Here is a 20,655-nt window from a genome sequence, read left to right on the forward strand (position 1 = left end):
GCGTATCCGGATATTTTGAAAATGGAGATTTTCTTCTCCGTTTTAGCCTTCTGTCCACACGTAAGATAGCGTACAAGTATAAAAACTTGCCAGCGTATTTTAATATTTGTTTTAAGTTCCCTGATTTTTGCCAAAATATGGGCACGCAAGTTGTATACGGCATAGAGTTTTCAAATGCTCATTATACAGTTACAGGTGCAAACAAGGTTTGAGTTGATCTTGTTTTGATACAAACCTTCCTGCTTTATCATCTAAATCAGGTTTTCTTATGCTAACCTCTTATTTTTGAGCATATTTTACATAAGAAAAGGAAAGAGGTTTGTATCAAAACAAGATCAGCCTCAAGTCCACTCAAAAGCTAGGATACTAAGCCCACAACTGTAAAATGTTCTATTTAAGTGCCAGCCCTTCTTTAGTAAAAGTTCATGTTTAATATTGCTCATCTCATTTTGCGAGACTAGCCAAATACACATGGGACGAATCGACTCTCGTACGAATTAACGAACTGATACCCAGACGCATACCAAGCAAGTTGTGGGAACGTCAGTTGACGACTGCGCGCGCAAATCAAACAACTGGCTTGACCAATGGCAGAGTGACAAATTGGGCACCGGAAGTCGAGTTTCGTCGTTTTCGTGCGCTTTCCCGTCGTCAATGACGTTCGCGTTCTGTTGCTAAATCAGCCTATTATCGTCACTAGCACGCGGGAAAATGCCGTGAGAGCACTGGGGATGAGGTTTTACTGTACTAACAGGAATACAGCTATTTTGAGAAAGGTTGTCGGATAAAGTGCACGCGACAACCCCGAAAGGTATTGTGGGTTGTTTTTGAGTTCACTGTTTTTCAAGGAAATTTGATAGAATGGCAGGAGAGGCCATGGACATATGTCTGTGAGTGCTAAAGGAAAGCAACAAAAGTAGGTTCGACAGCTACAGTGTCAGGAACAGTGTATTGATCATATCCCATATTACCCTTCCGGGATTGTCGCGTGCACCTTTTTTCCCACAACCTTTCTCGAAATAGCTGTATACAAGACTACCACTGACATATGGGCGTTGAAACTTTTATTATTATTAATTCAGTGAATCACAACATCTACAAATGGCGTGCCTACACGACCACACTCTAACAAAGAATTCCTTGAACAGAATTTTCAACTTCATTTACAAATTGCGATACCAAAAATATATAAAATGTAACTTTTGGCGTTCTTCTTCCACCGCCTTGCTATTCAAAACAGTCCCACAGCTGTCTGTTTTTTGATTGTAAAAAAAAGAGGTTTGAACAATACTCCGGGGTCTCGGGGTCTCCATCCTTCCTCATTGACGCACAAACGTCTTACCTCTGTAACGAAAAAGCAACACAAATTAGTAAGTGTGCTGCTAATTAACAACTTAAATAACACACGAATGTCCTTCAGAATTGGAAATAGAGAGCTTTAGATTCGAGGACGAGAACGACTGCAAGTACGAGATTTGACTTAAAGTATTTTTGTGTATTATCAAAAAATACCACGGAACGCTTCATTCTACTTTTGATTCACCAGAAAAGTTAGCACTGTTATCTTTTTTAAAGGAAGTTAAGCCCTCTCCCGATCGCAAAATGATAAAACTTGAAACATTTGATAACTCGTTTCCGCCACTACCACATTCTTGCCAAACTCGTAGTAGAATGACGACGGCTACCACATTTTCCCGCCAAAATGACGCTGGTTCACACGTAAGTACTCAGAGAACATCTCGTTCTCGTAGTCGTTCTCGTCTAAGAAACTAAAAGTCCTAATAGACTGTTCACAGTCCCCTATTTTTCCGTAAGATAGTCGAGGTCGAGTGCTTTACGTTAAGGGCGGAAGGGCGGCCGTCTTGGTTGTTTAGCCTGGCGCTATCTAGCGGGGGATGGTTTGTCAGTGTCGGCAACTTTCAATTGTACTCGTTGTCAACGCAATTTAACATCTATTGTCTAATGACCAATCAAATGCCTGCGTTGCTGGAACAATAGGGAGTTTAAGATCCAACGACGCGGACGACAACTAGAACGTCAAAAAAACAATAGGTTTAATTAGCAAAACAACAACTTCGCACGTGCAACACACTTTTTTGTTCATTTCTTTCCTGTTTTTGCACGACTACGACGTGAAAATGCCTCATTTCGCGTTTTATGGAGGACGTAAACAAGCAACGACGAAATTTTATTTCTCTTTCTGAGCTTGAATATGGTCCCTTGAAATTCAGCTTCAGGAGGGTTCGCCTACAATTGACAAAGTAAGTGGGTAGGAATAATCGCTATAAAGACTGAAAAAACTCAAATTCACTTTTTAAGCGACGTTCTTGTCGCCGTCTCGCCGTTGGATCTTAAAGTCCCTAATGCGCTCCTTGAACGCGAGCTTCAGTGATGCTAGGAAAACCCCTCTATTTTCCTTGCCTCCCTTCCCCCGCCCCCACCCCCTATAAACCCCGACGAAAAAGTCGCTCGCGTGTCTTGTCAGTCGCATGCTTGCTTTGTTTAGGCCCCCGAGAGAAACTGAGCGACTGACCAGCGACGCGAGCGACTTCGTAAATGATAAAAGGCATGCCAGAAAGAAACTTCTGCTCGCAGAGTATGACTTCAATGATCTAAAACAGCTGTATCCTCGTTACATAGCCCCTTTATATTCATAACTAGTAAAACTCTAACGAATGTATTTTCACGTGTTTTCGATTGAAAAATATTTCTCAATAGAGCATTTTCAATCCACTGGACGGCAGTTATGGTATGTTAAAAAAAAGAAGAAACTACATACGTGATGGTCTTCTTTTCTGTTGTTTTGGGTTCCGGTCTTGCTCTGTTGAGAACTTTAATAAATTCTGAGGTTCGTGCTCTCATCCTTGAGTGAAGGTATGCCTAATAATAAAGACAACATTTGTAGTATAAAGAGTTTCAGCAAAAACGACTCTAGCGACAGCAGCAGGAGAACCGTGCAGAAAAACAGTAAAGCTGATAAGTAAAACAATGCTCTTTCGCATGTACTTGAACATAAGACTTTTGCAATTCTTTTCAAATTTGCAATATTGATCCACTGAATAATATCGCTTAGAAAAGTGCACCCCCTCCTAGGAAAAATCCTGGACCCGCCCCTGTTTAAAGCTACTTCAAGCTACACGGAAAAAAAAAAGAAGTTGAAAGAAGGATGTAAATTGGGACGCTCATCTCTTGAGATGATGCTTCCACCTCGAGAGAGGGTAATAACTTATTTTTGAGCTGTACAGTACTTTAATGTGTTAGAACAACACTAGCATACATGTAATCACAGTTTTTTTGTCTCTGAGAACTTGAAAACCCTTGCACAAATTAACAAACTCAACATTTTTAGTCCTGTAATGTAAACCTTTCCAAGAATAATTTTTTTAAAACACTGAATTAAATAAAAAAGACGCTTTGCTTTTGAACCAAAATTCACTTCAGCTGGTTTGAAGCATGATGTTCTTTTTTGGAGGGACTGTCTCATGGTTTGCACAGTTAGATCTCCAGGATCCCATTGGTCAAAAGTCCCAGACAGTGATGAGTGGGTTCAGAAAACTGTTGATGTTTACTTACAAGATAGAGGTAAAAATCGTGTCACAGATAACATGATAAAACTATCAATTTAGAAAACAAAATTATCTGGTTTGTTACATGTACATGTAGCTACAATCTTGTACAAAAATCCTTGGGACAGATATAAAGTATTCATAATTTTCTGTAATTTCTGGGTGCCCTCATTAAACAGTGCATCCTTTTTGAGATTTTCTTGTAGTTCTCCCTTCCCCCACCCTACACAATTCTTGATGGTTGTATCCAACGTAGAAACATTCTGGATAGACGTATCCAACGTAGTTTGTGGGGTGGGGGAGAGGTTGGGTCTCATGTAAATTGAAAAAGGCCCCACAAATGCAAAAGTGTCTTTAGACTTCTGTCTATGAATGTAGGCTCTGCATGATTTTTCTCAAGATTTTGATTTGAATATTTGATTTTGTCGGCCGAAAGTTACCAGGAGTTTCGAGAAACTGGTCCCTGGGCAAATAAAATTCCTGATAAATACATGCACAAGTACATTGGTTTCTGCATCAACTGAACAAGTCTACAGGAAATTTGGAAAGATTTGGATTTGGAAAGAATCACAAATTTGAATTGAAAGAACGATATAGAGAGAAAGATAATATACCTTTGAACATTTGATATGATAATGCAGGTAATTTCTGAAGGTGTGAATCAAGTTGATGGTGCTCTCACGTGCTTCTGGTTTGGTGTGTCGTGGTTCCAGGACTGTAAAAGAGGAAAAAACAACAAAAGAAAAATGAATATTAACACACATAGTAGTATCAAGGAGAGAAGGCTGGCTGTTTCATTGAGTAAGCTGATTGCTAGGGATCATTAATATCCAGGGCTGGGTTGTTCAAAGCTTGTGTTTAGTCCTTTCCGCGCACTTTCCTGTCATCAACTGAAGTTCCCGTCCGGTTGCTAAATCAGCCTAATAGTTTTTAATGTAAAATGTAAGAAAAGCCGTAGTTTGTGCTAACCAAATGTAATATATCCAATGTTATCTCCTGTTCTTGCAGGAGTGCCTTGCAGTTCATTGGGAGGTTCCTTGTGACTGAACAAAACCTGTGGAGCTGTCTGACTGGCACGTCGACCTTCCTTGAATTCCTAATATTATTGCAAAACAGAAACAAGCAAAGACAGAATTTAAATTTAAACTAAGTAAATTTCCTAGGCTCTGATACCAATCAGACACTTTCTCACGAGAATAACAGGGCTTAACAAAAGTGCTGTTCGATAGCCCGGGGCTAGTGTCTTTTTATCACAGTTTATACTTTGCAATTCGCCAGGAAATTCACCAACGAACAGTAAACAGAGATGGATAAAATAAGCCGCGGTTGGTGGCCGTGTTGCCTGGAAACCCAAAATGCACAATGATGTCATCATTGAATGGCATCTTTAGGATTTGTTTATGGCTTATTGCTAGGCAACTGCGGATACCAAACCGTAGAAAGAAAGCTTTATGACCAAAGCGAAATCGCACTCTGCTTGTCATCCTTGCGTGAAACGCGCAACAAAATTATAAACTTGCTCAGCGAGAATTGTTCCATGAGTGCGCATTGGATATGAGTTGGCTATAACCATCTCATATCCAACAAGCACGAGTGGAATAAATGCCCACAAAATATCAAGAATTCTTCCCGACTTTATTCGTAAAAACAACCAATTTTCAACTTGTTTTTAATTTTCAGCAGACGTGTACAGTTACCATATTTGGAGAGCATGGTATAACGGCTCATATACCATGATGGCTAAGCCAATCAGAGCTCTAGAATTTCATTATCCAATGATTCAATTTTTAATAATATCATCACTTTAGAAAGCTAGTTTACTATCTTACAACAAACGCCACTGAATTGTAGCCAATAATTACCAGCACCGTACAAACGACTTATTGACGAGATCAAGCAAAACTGTTTACGAGAGAATGACTGGAGAACTGACAATTTGACTAACAATAGACGACTGTTTAACTGTTACAATAGACGGCTCAAAACGTACCAATTACTGACTACGAGTCTTCATAACCAATAACATCACGGCTTAACTCACAGACGGCCAATAACATCGCGACATAATTGACCAATCAGATCAATAACCAGAGTATAATACCATCAAATGACGCGATACAACTAACTTTGACTCTGAAGATGACTACCGCAAAGGTTGTCGAAACGTCAGTCACTGTCAACAACAACAGTCCTATTCAGGACTATGTTCACCCGGACAATCAAACTCAACCTACTTTTGAAAAGACTCGTGGGTTCAAACCTTTCACAATAATATTATTGTTGTTACTTGAAATTGTTGGATATGAGGTGATTATAGTCAACTTAGCGCTATGCAACTCATTGGCTATCTACCATCTCGTATCCAACCCGCACTCGTGGAATAATTGTTATTTATTAACTATTAGTGTGCATTAAAACAATGAACCCACACCTAAAATGATCATACTGTACTCATGTTACTTCAATGGCACCATTAATTTTACTTATCAATGATCATCTGGAGTTTCAAAGGTACACAGCTGTAGGCTTACCTGCATAAAGACTTTGCCAATAATCACATCATCATCATCTTTAAATACAGTGCTAAAAATAACTGTAACACGGTCATCCTTCGCTTGTACATACCTGCAATAGTTAATTAAACTTGTGTCATACTGAGTGTCATGCAGGATGACACAAGTTTTAGCAACTCATAGATGCAAACCTTTTTCTAGTTACAACCCCTTTTTCCTCTTTATTCTTAAACTCTGATTTTCTCTGACAATTCTTAGAACACTAAGCAATTTACATGTGAGAGGAATTTTTGAGAGGGAAACAAGACAGTTCAATGTACATTGTGCACTATTTGACTATCACTTAGATTTGAAACAAAAGTAAGATCTTCACAATAAACTGTAGACAAATATTAAATATCACACCTAGGGATATCTTGGGTACCAAAGGAAAATAAAAACTGACAATTTTTGTCACAACATTTTTAAGCCAAAAAGGAGCTTGAAAAGTCTTTTTTTTTTCAATCATGCTTTCGAAGTTTTCTAAAGTCTTAAAAACAACTGGCGGATTTTGACTCAGTAGTTGAGTCAAAGCTCATACAAAAATCTATAGTTATGTTACCATCTGATACATGTGCTGTAAAGTTTTTTTAGATTTTAATTTCTTGATGAAAGATATTACTTACATAGACTCATCATCCCTATAGTTTATAACTGCGTGAGTTTCCCCACCAGATCCTGCTTGTTGATAGTCAAAGTACTTTTCAAACACAGAAGCAAAGCAGTTTCGTTTGAATAAGGCAAATCTCTGAATAAGTTCCTCTGGGAAAAAAGGAAAAATCGTATTATTAAGAAAATGAGATGCAGTGCTGGTTTTCATCGCCATAATACTTATCATTACTAAAGACAAACCAAAGGCCTGTGTTCTAGCAGGGCTCAGTGGCTCCTGACACCCAAGGTATGCTCTCAAGTGACAGGAAAATCTTAGCCTTTTCCATACAAATCTATTCTCAAGCATCCTATATTTTACTGGTTCAGAGCAATGGGCTCCCTTCAATTTTCTGTAGATCATAGCCTTGAACAATGTCAGAATAAAAAGATTAGTACCTTTTTCATTTTCAGCTGAAGGAAGCTTTTCTAAGTCAATCAGCAAGGAAACATCATAAGCTGCAAGACATTCATGTAAAAAAAAATTACCAGTAAAAAATATGCCATGACATTTGAAAACTGAAACACCCAAGAGAAATATTGACCAAAAGAAAACAAAATATAATAACCTTTTTCAGGTGTAGTCATAAAGCTTCCATACACTTTCTTTAGAAGCTAAAACGTAAAAAAAGAGCAAAAGAGGCAAAAATTAACAATTATTACATCAGTGCTTCTTTAAATAAAATCAACAAAATTGTTAAACACTGATGGTAATCAACATATAATAAATATTGATGTTTATGTTATACATTAAGGCTTGGGAATTATTAACAAAATGTAGTTCATAGAGATTGTGATCCACATCAAAACTTGCAATGAGTCCTTTCATGATTGAATTCATTCTACAACTTGTTGCCTCTCCAATTGTCCACTCATAAAAAATATTACTTTGATTGCTTCTTATGTCTATGTTACAGGTGAAATATGATTTCTGGTTAATTGTGATTTGACCTAGTTTGATTCTCAATTTCTTTTGTCTTCAGAGCCCCAGGAGACAAAAGAAATTATGAATCAACCTAGGTTAAAATTAAACCTGAAATCAAATTTGACCCGTAACATGTGTAGCTTTGGAAGTACATGTGCTTATTTTAAATGTCATAGTCTATCAAGGTTAAGTGATTCAAGCATCTACCCTCTATCCCCAATTACACTGCACTAAAATCCACTATGTTACTCATCTGCTAGTTAAAATAATCTCAGTCTGACATCACATAGAAAAATTATGTGGCTTAAGAAATACTTTATGCCAACCTCATCAGCACCATACTTCTGTAAATCAGCAAAGAATTTCATGGAAATGCTCAGCTGCAAGAGAAAATAGAACTTGTTAAACAATTTTTACTCATGCTGCCTAGTCTAGGTGGAATTTTGATAGGGTGAATGGCATGAAATAAGATGCTATCTTTGGGTGTGTTTGTTGGGGTGGATTTCCAATGTCATGTAATTTTCATGTGCATACGGACGTAAATGTAACGTGCGTAAATAGAGGTGATGTATGAAAGACCGCGCGTAAACGTAAAAGTTGAGCGAGGTTCAACTTTTGCATTTACGCATTATTGTTATCATTACACGATAAAATTTATGTACAGCTGTATGTAAGGACATTAAAATTATGCAACAGAGGATTCGAAATCACTCGGATCATGGTATATCAAATGAACCAATGAATCCTGGATTTGTTGATTCCTTTAGTGTGCTATGATCAGAGTGATCATCCTGATCCAGATCATCCCAATAGAGCACTCCCTAAGTAAAACTTGGGCAAAGAAAACAACAAAAAAACTTTACGTACAAAATATATAATCTATTGCAATCATAAAAAAAAATTTTGTTTGAGGCTTAACCTTTCCTTGAGTTGAATGAATGTGTACTTATGTGTATGGCCTAAAGAAAAATTCCCATGGACTTTTAAATTTGACTGAGGTCATGAGCATACACAGTAAAATAATACATTTATCACTTGCAAATAAGATTTATCTGTAGTCACACCTAGTAATTTTGATCACCCGAGATGTTTGAATAAAAATGTACAGAAAGTGCCTTTTCCCTGATCATTGGAAATTTTGTGAACTTTTAGGTAAACTGTGTCACATTATGTACAGTACCACTTAAATGCAAATTGCCAGTAGCACAGTTTCTCTTAAGTCTTATGATTCTTGATACTCCACTCTTGGGGGATTGTAGTACCAAGTTACTTTCAAATCACTTTTCAAACAGTAGTGTGGCAAGGTTAGTGACAGTAACATCACTGAGTGCAGATCTTTGATAAACGGATCGGCCAGTTGTTCTAAGGTTTAATAGCTTAACCCATTTGCCCCTAAATCGCCCATAACTGCCCCTGTAGATCAACATTTCTTCTACCACTTGTCTATTAATGGTCAAGGACAACTTTGTCCGCTAACTTGAGCGGAGTGAAGAGATCTTTCAAGCCAAGGAGAGAAAGCTCAAGGTGAAAGTCAAGACTGTTGTGTCTCTTTTAAACCCCAAAACTCGAGATTTTGCTTTCTGCAATGCCTGAACTTCGCAAGCTGATATTTTGCATCTGGATCAGAAGGCCGTGAAGTGTACGACCTGTAACTGGCTTTACGGTAAGTTTTAGCTCTTTATAGCATGACAGGGACCAGAATATCTGCTTGACTAGCTTCAAAATGCATTTTTCAGCAAAATTTCCAGGGGGTGAATGGGTGAAATTGTTACCTTACCATCAACTTTGATTTATCACCATCAGGGTTGGACAGGTGAAACTGAACACCATCAAAATCTAAAAGAAAAAGTATCATCAGTTTATCATGAGAGCCACCTTAATGTGAGCAGGTATTATCGGTAATAATTACATACACAGACTAAAAAGCCCACTTTAAATATTACAAGCTAAACGAAACAATAATATTACTATTTTTAATGTTGCAAGTAAAGCATAATGTATATACTGGACTTTTCAGCCTGTGCATGAATCCTTTTTGTGACCATTTACACTGTTTATGAAATTTCCTCAAAATGATTTTCCCATGAGTAACTACTGTACTGTACTGTGGATATTAAATGGAATTGACCACTCCAGAAAATACCATAACATACCATAATGTTCTTTGTTTCTCACCCCAAAATTTTGCATGAGCATTGTTTTCAGTTTCTTTTGGGGCCATTTTAACTCCTAAGAGAAACTGAAGACAATGCTTATGTAAAATTTTGGGGTGACAAACAAACAGCATTATGGTATGTTATGGTATTTTCTGGAGTGGTCAATACCCCAATTATTTCCTGGCGGTTTTTTTTATTATTTAACTATAAGAAATATATCATTCTGTTTTTTCGTTTATTTACTTTAGGGCACCAGAAAATATCTATATAAATGTACTGTAGCTTAATCTAAACCAGCGAAACTTGTAAATAGCAGAAACATAAAGTGATTTAGTCTCTAGTCATAAGCTTAATATTAAAGTGATTTTAACTGTACTATACGTGTATTTAATTATCATTACGTATACGTTCACATTGAAGTTTAGACAGCCTAGCACAGCTAGATTTAACAAAGTCAACTATAAGGGCAACGAACCTGCTACCGTTATATCCACAGACTCAAACTTGCCTCTAGAAAAAATAAACATTCAATGCTGAAGCAAAAATTTCTCACACACCTACCAAAATGAAAAGGAATTCACACACTACGTGAGCAAAATTTTGCAAAAACCAGCTAACTTACGCCGAAAACTTGGCTCTGAGCGTTTCCTCTATAATCCTGTTGTTGATTTCTAGCAAAATCATGTTGGATAAGAAAGTAAGAGCGTAATTCGGCAAGCTTCTTTGCGTAAAACACACAAAAATTGACGGAAATACAAGATGGCGGCAGGGAACTCCTTCTGGTCACGTGACTTTCCCTAGCTTCCGCATGTCCCAGGTCCCAGCGCCGCAAAATGGATCGTCACGCAACGCTGTCTCGCGAGCTGGTCTGTCACAGTGTTGGCCGGTATCCCAAAGACATCTACAGAACTGTCATGTTGTGAGTTTCCCCAAATATGTTTTACCATTTGATTTTTCTTCAATAATTCTCTTAATCTTTGGCTTGCCGTGATAGTAAGGCCGTCAGTTTACTCGTTTCCCACTTGGATATCATCCCGCTGCCCACAACATCCGGCTATCCACCTTGCCCCGCGGGAGTCATTCCGCTCGCCCTCTGCGTTCACACGCGCCGGTTCATAGATAGTACCAAGAGACTATAAAGGGGACAGAGAGGGCATCCCCCATATACACCCTATTCCATAGGTAATTCGTCTCGAGTTATTTTTAACACCACAGATCTCAAGGGGGATTAGACAACAGCCAATCACATAGCGCGAATGTGTTCCGCGTGGATGACCAACGCTGAGAGCCACGCGTCCTTCACGAAATGACGCAGAACAAAATGGGGGAAGACGCGGAGAGCGATTTTGCTATTCCTTTTGTCGACGAAAACGACTACAGCGAGATTTCTGCGAAAGCTGTGTCAGCGAAACCGAAATTAAAAAAGAATCACCCTTCCTTTCTTGTATAGAGCTAACAGTAGAGCAGGGAAATCCTTAACACACTGAATATTCTCTCAGGATCATTTATAATTTACAGTTTGAAGAGAGCAATTTCTGGTTTGATGTTTATTTTTTTCAGTCTTTATAGCGATTATTCCTACCCACTTACTTTGTCAATTGTAGGCGAACCCTCCTACAGCTGAATTTCAAGGGACCATATTCAAGCTCAGAAAGAGAAATAAAATTTCGTCGTTGCTTATTTACGTCCTCCATAAAACGCGAAATGAGGCATTTTCACGTCGTAGTCGTGCAAAAACGGGAAAGAAATGTGTGTTGCACGTGCGAAGTTGTTGTTTTGCTAATTAAACCTATTGTTTTTTTGACGTTCTAGTTGTCGTCCGCGTCGTTGGATCTTAAAATCCCTAAATTGTACAAACGACCGGTTTCAATAGACCGGAGAAATTTCTCATTTTATTAAAACACTGAGGTTACGACAACTTCGAGTTAAACTGATTTCACGGGTTGTCAAAGAGTCCAGCGATTCCTTCTTCCCAGGTGAGCGCCGACTCATTTCGCTTCAATATTCAGGAATGCTCTCGATCTTTTTATGCTGTCATTGCCTCTTGCCCGACATGTTTTGCACGGCGTTTGGTCATGCGAAACCTCCACGAAACATCCACGCCTCGCGCGAGGTAACTTTATCCCGATTCTAAAAATAACTCGAGACGAATTACCTATGGAATAGGGTGTGTATGGGCGATGTCCTCTCTGTCCCCTTTATAGTCTCTTGATAGTACGGCGCAAAGGTGAGCATCGGAACGCAGCGAGGGGGTGGGGGTAGTCCCTCTTTCTCTGTCGTCCGCTCTCCATTTCGCGCCACTCTCCTGGAACAGGCTAAGGTGGCTGTTTACCTGGAGGAAGGAAGATCCTAGAAGGCGGATCATCCTTATTCAGTTTACATGCAAAGGTTTGTATTTGTCCCCAGCACTAAAAATGTCCTAGTGCTAGGATCCCTCTGGCTGAGAGGTAGTAATATCCTAATACTAGGAAGATCCTATAGCCTGTTCCAGGCTCTCAGATAGTGGGGAAGACGCGAAAGAAAAAGGCACGCTTGCTGCGCTTTCTCAATTCGGCGGACCCTGGAACAGGCTAGGAAGATCCTAGCACCATGTAACTGCTTTCGCTAGGAAGATCCTAGTCCCGGAATCCTAGTACTAGGGACAAACCAGGGACCAGTTGTTCAAAAGATGGATAACACTATCCACTGGATAAATTTCTATCCAGTGGATAGCGCAATCGATATCCCTCGTACTTATCCACTGGATAGTGATTTATCCAGTGGATAGCGCTATCCAACTTTTGAACAACCGGGGCCAGTCGTTTATTAGGTAACCACGGCCATAAAGGCCGACAATTTCGTTTGGCGTTATCGAGTTATAAAGAAATACTGCCAGTTGCTTCTGAAAGGTAGATATTTAGAAAACGCTAGTAGAAATTTTTAGGTATTTAAAAGCCAGAGATTCGTTACTTTTTCCACTTCTGATCTCTCGAGAATGGAGTTCAAAATCAGCTTCTTTAATTCAGTTGTTACACCCAAATAAAATATTAAGTTAGACCATACGCCAAATACGAGATTAGCATTTGATACTTTGCTTTATATTAGCCATTAATATGCTAGTGATTAATTCCCTGCTCCATACGCAACTGCCATCGATGATTTTGCGAAACTTTTAACGAGGAGCAACAGATTTACGTTATAAGAAAGACTCCATAACACTCACAAATTTGGAATTTTTATTATACTGCTTGCATCAAAGTTTGTACTCAATTTCAATCTATGACTGTGAAGGAACAAAATAATCATATAAATCTTATATTGATAAAACTTTTCTTTTTGAAGTTCCAAGTCCTGAGCTGCGCACTTTTTTGCAACGTCGGGCCACTCTGACGCTGATAAAACAGGAGGTTAAGGGAATTGTAATGTCCATGCTCTTTAACCAATCAAAATTCGGAGTTTATTATTCAGTTCTTTCTCTTTTCCCAGCAAGGTCGACATGTGCCTCTTGTAAGCATCATATTCCTGTAAAAAAAAAAAACGCAGAGGATAAGTATGATTCCGTACTGTACAATGCTCCTTTAGAGTCGAGCAGCGGGGCATCATTACATGTTAGACGTAAAATCTTTTTGCTGAAAGTTTACGATAGCCAAGCAAGAGGAAACTTGCGCGCAGCCTAACCACTTTTTAGTCTGTGGAGAAAACCCTAAAGTGTGAGCATTTGAATGAAGGTTATTAAGTAGTACTTAATTTCCTATGGTAATGTTAAGTAGGCTAGATGAAGGTGTTTTAAGTCCTTGGTACCACCTACTGTTTATAATACGAGATAGTTCGCTATCCGTGGATGTCGCCAAAATGCTATGGTGTGGCCATTTTAAATGGATACGTACTAAGCAGTTATGTCTTTCTGGTGGTACTGTTTATAATGCTGTATAACTTTCAAGTCTGTTTATGAAATCCTGAACTATGGTTATCAATCAATAAAAAGCTACTGAGCAGTACTTTCGTGTAGCGCCGTTAGTAATATGCTATAGAAGGAGGCTCCAAGCTTAGAGGCTTTTGAGTCCGGGACGAAACCCTATTTCAGCGACTGTGACTATCCAAAATAAAGCTTACTGAGAGCAAGTATAAAGCCTGCATAACAGACGTTAATTAGTCGAGCAAGGACACACAGTTTCTTCGCGCTGGATTCTATCCCCTTAGCCTGCGTAGCAGGCGTCGAAAGGGGTAGGGGGTAGGGGATAGGGAGGAAGGGAAAAATGGGAGGAGGATTGGGGAGAGGAGCTCCCTTCCCTTTTCCCTTTCTCCCTCCCCCCTCCCCTTCCCCTTTTTGCGCCTGCCATGCAGGCTACTATCCCCTATGAAGTAGACCTGTGGCACTTTTCCTTGTTAAAGTGTCCGCTTTGGTACGAGTCACTAAATGTAAAAGTACCTTTTCACTTTCTTTTTGTTTTCGCTCAGCATCTTCTAATCGCTTCTTTAATCTTAAAACCTGAGCATTTACTGACATGTTTTGAAGTTCAGACCTGCAGAAATTTAAAGATGACACGGTGTCAAACAAACACACAAAGATTAGCCTGCGTCACATGGCAGTTTTGTCGAGCGCGCAAACAAGTTAAGGTGGGCAAGGGGACGTGGTTTTTATTTTTATCGCGGCTTTGCTGCTCAGCAATGCAAGGATTACTTGCTACGCCCGGTTTCAGCACCACCTATGGAGAAAAGAAATACCGAAAAGTTTCGAAAAGTTACTCTACTACATCATTCTCTGCCCTCTCCATGGCAGTTACCCAGGGCTTGGCGGGGAGCACTGATTTTAAAGAGGGTTGCTGGAGACTAGAGAGAAGTGCGGGTGAAGGATGACGGGAAAGAGCGCAGATTGTAGGCGAGAAGTAATGGAAGGGAAAAGAGAGAAAGGGGAAAGTCGCTTCTATTTTTTGATCTGACACATATATATTTAACAAATTTTATCAAGAGCCTTATGATTGTTACATGTTTCTTGGTTATCTTGTTCAGTATCTACATAGGGGAAAACGGGATGTTTCATTGTTTCTTTTTTTGTACTCCTTAACATAATTTTCGTCACAAGCCAGAATAATAACACTTACACAAATTTATCCTCCGTTTCTTTTAGAGATTTTTCAGCTTCTTCTAGTTTACGGCAAAGTTCTTTGATTTCTCTTTGCTTTTCCTGCAACGTATGAAGAACATATACAGTTTTACAGATATTTGTGAAAATGAGCATCCTGGGATTGGATGGATTCTCATTTAGCACGTGTCTAGCCTGTTCCAGGCTCCGAGATAGTTCGGCCCGCTGAATTGAGAAAGAGCGAAGAGGAAAGTAAACGGGAGGAAACTGGGCAACTTTTCGCGTGCCTTTTTCTTTCGCGTCTTCCCCACTATCTGAGAGCCTGGAACAGGCTAGCACGTGTCCAGAGCGAGGGCAAATCATTGCGCTTTTAAAGCTGACTGAATAAGAAACTTGTTCCACTCACATATTGGAGTAATGAGTATACTCGAGATTCAGAATTAGAAGGCAGCGCTCTCTTGTCTCTTCTCTTAGCACCACTCTTGTGTTCATAAATCATCACCCAAAACAGTAGCCTACCTGTGTCCCTTATAGTCTTAAGCTACGGAGGGAGATCACAGTAATAAGCCCCTACGGTTTAACTATTATTTTGCAATGTATTGAATGACTGTACTTTTTTTACCGGCAAATCAATGAACTGAAACTGAAACCAAGTCACTGGACAATTCATAAAAAGAAGTAAAAATATTATTCTTACTGGTGCATTATTGAGTTAATATAGAGTTCTAATTTTTTTTTTTCTAGCCTGTAAAGCAAACGAGATTTTCCATTAATAGTATTAGCTAATTACATTATTGGCGCACACCATACAGTCTTGTGCACCAAAGTGCAGCTTCTTCTCAAAAGCATAACAACTGACTTGACTTACTTCAAGAGCTTTTCCCCTTTCCAATGCAAGAGTTGCAAACTCATCTCTTTCCTTCTTCAGTGCCAGTTCTTTGGCTTTATTTTCTTCTTTTTCAGAAGTAGACATTCTGTACTTCTCTTCTGCTTGCTTATGCTGCTCTGTGAGTAAAACGCAACAAATAAATCATTTGTACGTTCATACTTTCAAGCATCGGGACAAAAACACTCCTCTTAATTGTCAGCATTTTTGAACACGGACCTAAATGAGTAACATGTAACTCTGAAGTTTTTGCTAGCCTCCTAGCATTGGACTAGGTTCTGCTGTGTGGAGAAAAACTGAGTGAAGCAGCATAAAAAAGCATTAAACTGCAGAGCCTGGCCCCAGGCTACTATCCTCCCATGCAGACGTCCTTGGGCTTCGTAATGCATTGGATTGCGTGACAAGCCAAAATAATTTTTTGTGCGGAAGGCTTAAGTTTTGCAGGTTCTTATTTCTTAAACATCCATATTTTTGCATGCTTGATAAGGAAGCATGGTGGCTGAACAGTTCGTGCCTTGAAGTTTGAATCTGTAGGTCCGGGTTTAGAAAAAAAAGGGGAAATACACTTTGAGTGTCTAATACCACTAATACTAGTTAAGTGCCAAACTAAAATGTGATAGCATTGAGAATTTAAAAAGTGACGAGATGACCAATAGTGCTGGGTAATGAGCAAAATGTTTTAGCACAATATTGTTAGAGAAAATGTAATAAAAAAACATTTTTTTAACTGTCAATGTATTTAGCACAAAAGTACTAATTGAGGATACTATTTTTATGTTTACTACTGGAGACAGGACTGCCGTTTTACATGGTCATATGAGCCACATGAAAGACGGTCTCGTCAGACAAAACAGCCAACATTTTGCGATGCCACACCTTGTTTCCCCACAAAACGATGTTTGAGAAACGAGTGCAGAAATTCCATACTGATGACATGTCACTACCCAGATCTGGAGAGGGCTAGCCATTTGTAGGGCAAAGGCAGTACCTTCATTTCTCAGTTATTAATTTAAGGTGATGTTACACAGGACAATTAGCGACAACGATTTTTAGCGCAATACGGCATTGCAATGTTGGAACAATGTTGTAACAATTTGAAACAACGTTACAACAATGATGCAATGCTGTGTTGTGCTAAAAATCGTTGTTGCGAATTGTTTTGTGTAACATCACCTTTAAGACCCAGTATTGGTTCAGCTCTGAAGATCGGACCCATGACATCCCGCTTTGCAGTCAAGAGCTTTACCCATTCAGCCTGTTCCAGGTTCACAGATAGTGGGGAAGACGCGAGAGTGTAGGGCGTGCGAAAATGGGGGCGGGGCGGGAAAAAAAGGAAAAGTTTCCTCCTATTTTTTTTTCTTATTCGCGCTTTCTCAATTCTGCCAGCCCGACTATCTCGGAGCCTGGAACAGGCTATACCCACTGAGCTATTAATCCTGCTGTGGTTAAGCCTTGCTGTCACATTGTTTTGCTAAGCAAGAAAGTTTACTCCATTAGGTTATGCTCTCCACCCAGATGTACACAGTCATGGGGAAAAAGGTAAGACAAAGGTTGTGGAAATTAAACCAATATGGTGACAATCATGTTAATTTATAACTAACCTTCTGCATTTTTCTGCAAATTTGCAATTTCTTTCTGAAGCTTATTAGCCTGCTCATGGTACTTCTTCTCAAGAGACGAGAGATGTTCCAGAGCCACCCTAATTAGAGGAGACATACATCATCTATTAATGAACTAAATAAAGCTAATTCTTGACTAACAGACAAAACAATTCTTTCTGTCATGATGACATTCTGATTTTAACTCAGTGAAAGTGATGAAAATAGGACTAATTGTAAGAAAAATAAGCACATACAGTTTTCCCAGTACTGAGGCTCTAAACAATCAAGGAAAATCGAAGTTGCATTACTAAGGCAATTAAACAACAAACAAACAAACAAACAAATAAAATGACAAAGAAAAAAAAAATAATGTAAGTCTCATGGTTAAGTTAAATTCAATTGTGCGAGAGCAAAATGTGACATTTGTCAATAACTTAGATTTATATATTCAACCTGGGGCATATCAATTCAATTTATTAACAGCTGTCAAAATGGGCATTCACTGACCTCCATCACAGACTCATGCAATTGTCGAACTACCCCATAGAGTCATATTATTTTTTAAACTAATAATTCATAAAGACAAACAAAAGAAAGTAATGTTTGCTGAGCTAATATAGACACGGCTAAATTTTACGTCTAATTTGTTAGACCAAAATAACCCCAAGATCTTTATCAATGAACCATTAGCACACTGTGCAGTTTCATTCAAGTGTTGGTTTGTATGATTGAGACTCTGAGTGGTCACTTACAAGAACTTACAAACATAGGAAAATTCCGGTCGGGTAACCCTAAAAGTGGTCACAGTCGCCAACTAGAGCAGTCACTTGCAAGAGCTTTTCATTACAAAGTTTAAGTCACAGTTCAGTTTCACAAAGGTGGTCATAACTAGAGCTGGTCACTTACTAGAGTGGTCGCAAGGAGAGCTTTGACTGTAGATTGATTGGTAGATTATTGTTTCTAAAATACTAAACAGTAGATCTGCTTCTATTCCTAGCCACATTTATATTGATGTTACTGCCTACCAACCTTTCTTTTGTGGTAGCAACTTGGTATTTCTCTTGGAAGGTTTTCACTTCCTCTCTAAGTTGCTTGATCTGCAAGTCACGTTCTGCCACAAGGCTGCCAAACAAGTCTTCATTTTCCTTTTTGAGACGGTCATTTTCAATTCGCAGCTTTCCATTTTCTATTTTGTAATCATCTTTGATTTTGATGAGTTCCTCATGATTCTGATTTAGAACAACAAATCGCTTCTCCAAAACAGAATACTTTCTTGTCTCATTGTGTAAAGCAGTCAATATTTCATCCCTGTGTTTTTTAATTTCAGTGTTTTCACCTTCCAGTGTCATGGACCTTTTAAGAGATTCATCTGCACGCTGCTTTAGAATGCATATAAGTTCACACTGCTGATCAATACGAGAACGCAACAGTCCATTTTCTGTTAAATCATCTTTTGACAATGCCCTTAGCTTTTCCAAGTTTGCTTTCATTTCTTCTGGGACATCCATACATTCATACTAAAAACAAAAGAAAAGTTCAACAAAGGTTACTGTAAGTCTTGATTTGTAAGTATTATTTTATTCATCTAGTTACAGTATTGCACAAGGTCCTTTTTGAGGCCCTGTTAGGCTAAAATGTGGACAAGCGACATGGCCTTGAAACAGCAACACAGGACAACAGAAATGGCAAAAAATGACACAAAGATGGGTAGAAACTGCGACAGCAACAAAGAAAAGTACAAATACAATAGTAACATACCAACAGCAACGTGGCTTCCTCCTCAATATGTGAAACGACAGGTTTAAAATTCAGACTAGGGACATATGTACCCCACCGTCCCCACCCCCACCCCCTCCCAAGAGGACCTCCTTTTTGGGTTGGTTTTCAGTCAGTTAGCATGAAAATTGCTGAAACTGAGATTTGCAACATTGAAAGCATGTTTTCCAGGCCAGTCCACTCTAAAAGAGAATTCCACTATAAAGACTGTCTGGCCTGATCATTATATTCCTAAACAAAACTTACACACGACAGTGTTGGATTTTCAGCAAAAAACCTTGAATAAAGGTTTATTCTGCCCCCAAGCTGACTAGTCCAGCCGACCAGTACTGACTTGATAAGCACCCTTTAATAAGTCAAACCCCAACAACTATCTGAGCCCATATTAACTGTCCTACCCCTCCCATAAACCATACAAAGATGTTAGAAAAATTCACATTTATGGTGTAAAATGTTACAGGTCAAAATTAAATTCAGGTTAAAAGTTCTTAAACTAGGTTGATTTTCTATTTCCTTTGTCTCCTAGCCCTAATTATTTATGAATAAGGGCTAGAAGACAAAAGGAAACTGAGACTCAACCTAGTAGGTTCAAACATTTTAACCTGGAATATGATTTTAACCACTATGATAAGCTCTGAATACTTTCGCTTGCCAAGACACTCTGGCGGGATAAAAATAAGCGATGTATTGACCATTCTTAGCTTTCCGATCAGCCTTGCATTGTATTCAATATTTCCTTTTACCACAACATAAACTTTTTTAGCTTCAATGCAAACGGCAACAAAAAAATATTAATTCTTTTAAAGCAATTCAAAGCTCGGTCAGTAAAACGAAGTATGGATACTTTTCCTACCTTGCTTGAATTGACTACTTCACGAAGCTTTTTGGGAGACTTTCCTCCAGATCCACTGCTTGAAGTCATATAAATTAAGCCTAGAGTTTAAAGTCGTACTAGTTGACTTTTTCATGAAACATCAACAAGTCAGCCCAAAACTATGAAGTCAATGCGCTTTTCATGAATCATGCAAGCGAAACATCTTAAGTTCTAACAAGTTTTCAGTAGATAAATGTTAAGGAATGGTTGCCAAAAAAGAAGTACAGCGGGTTTAAACGTTCTTTAGCTTTAAAAACTCCAAATCTCCTGTTGGTTTTCTTCATCATGGCCGGTTGTTTGATGACAAAGTCACATCACCAGGAGAAACCTCGTAGTGCCCAGACCCCCAACGGTCACGCTTTTCTGGCGATGACCGAGCGTTTTAGACCACTAGGTTATAGCTTGATTTACACTGAACCGGATTGCCTTTCAAGTCGAAGGGAGAAGCTATCCGATATAGTATAAACAGCTGTTCATGCATATGCGCCAGAGTAGCACAGAAACCTAATTCTTTTATAAATTTCTTTTGCTTTGGTTTTAAATTTCTATCGTTTACCCGAGGTTAACCGAATCTCTTGTGCCGTATGGGCAAAGAAATTTACAAAAAAG

General features: G+C 38.9%; 2 protein-coding genes across 2 annotated transcripts; both read right to left on the reverse strand.

Annotated features, from left to right (window-relative positions):
• Positions 1–1,042: 1,042 nt before the first annotated feature.
• Positions 1,043–10,633, reverse strand: LOC140929827 (actin-related protein 2/3 complex subunit 2-like). The gene is made up of 12 exons (XM_073379523.1): positions 10,470–10,633; positions 10,323–10,357; positions 9,469–9,527; positions 8,018–8,071; positions 7,336–7,381; positions 7,166–7,225; positions 6,745–6,880; positions 6,098–6,191; positions 4,536–4,662; positions 4,181–4,281; positions 2,780–2,880; positions 1,043–1,344 (listed from the first exon to the last, which is right to left on the reverse strand). Exons 1-12 carry the CDS (start codon positions 10,529–10,531, stop codon positions 1,320–1,322), a joined length of 900 nt encoding a protein of 299 aa, XP_073235624.1. The 5' UTR covers positions 10,532–10,633; the 3' UTR covers positions 1,043–1,319.
• A 2,409-nt stretch (positions 10,634–13,042) lies between these two features.
• LOC140929829 (coiled-coil domain-containing protein 89-like) lies at positions 13,043–20,367 on the reverse strand. Its single transcript, XM_073379524.1, has 7 exons — positions 20,026–20,367; positions 18,426–18,913; positions 17,397–17,494; positions 15,778–15,914; positions 14,929–15,011; positions 14,256–14,349; positions 13,043–13,348 (listed from the first exon to the last, which is right to left on the reverse strand). Exons 1-7 carry the CDS (start codon positions 20,092–20,094, stop codon positions 13,262–13,264), a joined length of 1,056 nt encoding a protein of 351 aa, XP_073235625.1. The 5' UTR covers positions 20,095–20,367; the 3' UTR covers positions 13,043–13,261.
• Between the last annotated feature and the right edge of the window lie 288 nt (positions 20,368–20,655).

Source organism: Porites lutea, chromosome 3 (genome assembly GCF_958299795.1).
Source record: "Porites lutea chromosome 3, jaPorLute2.1, whole genome shotgun sequence".
NCBI classification, from domain to species: Eukaryota; Metazoa; Cnidaria; class Anthozoa; order Scleractinia; family Poritidae; genus Porites; species Porites lutea.

Bases quoted from the DNA above. Each gene is read 5' to 3' on its own strand.
- LOC140929827 (XM_073379523.1), bottom strand. From the start codon at position 10,531: ATGATTTTGCTAGAAATCAACAACAGGATTATAGAGGAAACGCTCAGA. The intron at 10,358-10,469 runs GTAAGTTAGCTG...TATTTTTTCTAG, and splicing joins CTCAGAGCCAAGTTTTCGGC to AGGCAAGTTTGAGTCTGTGG. The intron at 4,663-6,097 runs GTAAGCCTACAG...CAATAATATTAG, and splicing joins TTGGCAAAGTCTTTATGCAG to GAATTCAAGGAAGGTCGACG.
- LOC140929829 (XM_073379524.1), bottom strand. From the start codon at position 20,094: ATGACTTCAAGCAGTGGATCTGGAGGAAAGTCTCCCAAAAAGCTTCGT. The intron at 15,012-15,777 runs GTAAGTCAAGTC...CATACGTTGCAG, and splicing joins AAAGGGGAAAAGCTCTTGAA to GAAAAGCAAAGAGAAATCAA. The intron at 13,349-14,255 runs GTACTTTTACAT...TTTTTTTTACAG, and splicing joins AACAAAAAGAAAGTGAAAAG to GAATATGATGCTTACAAGAG.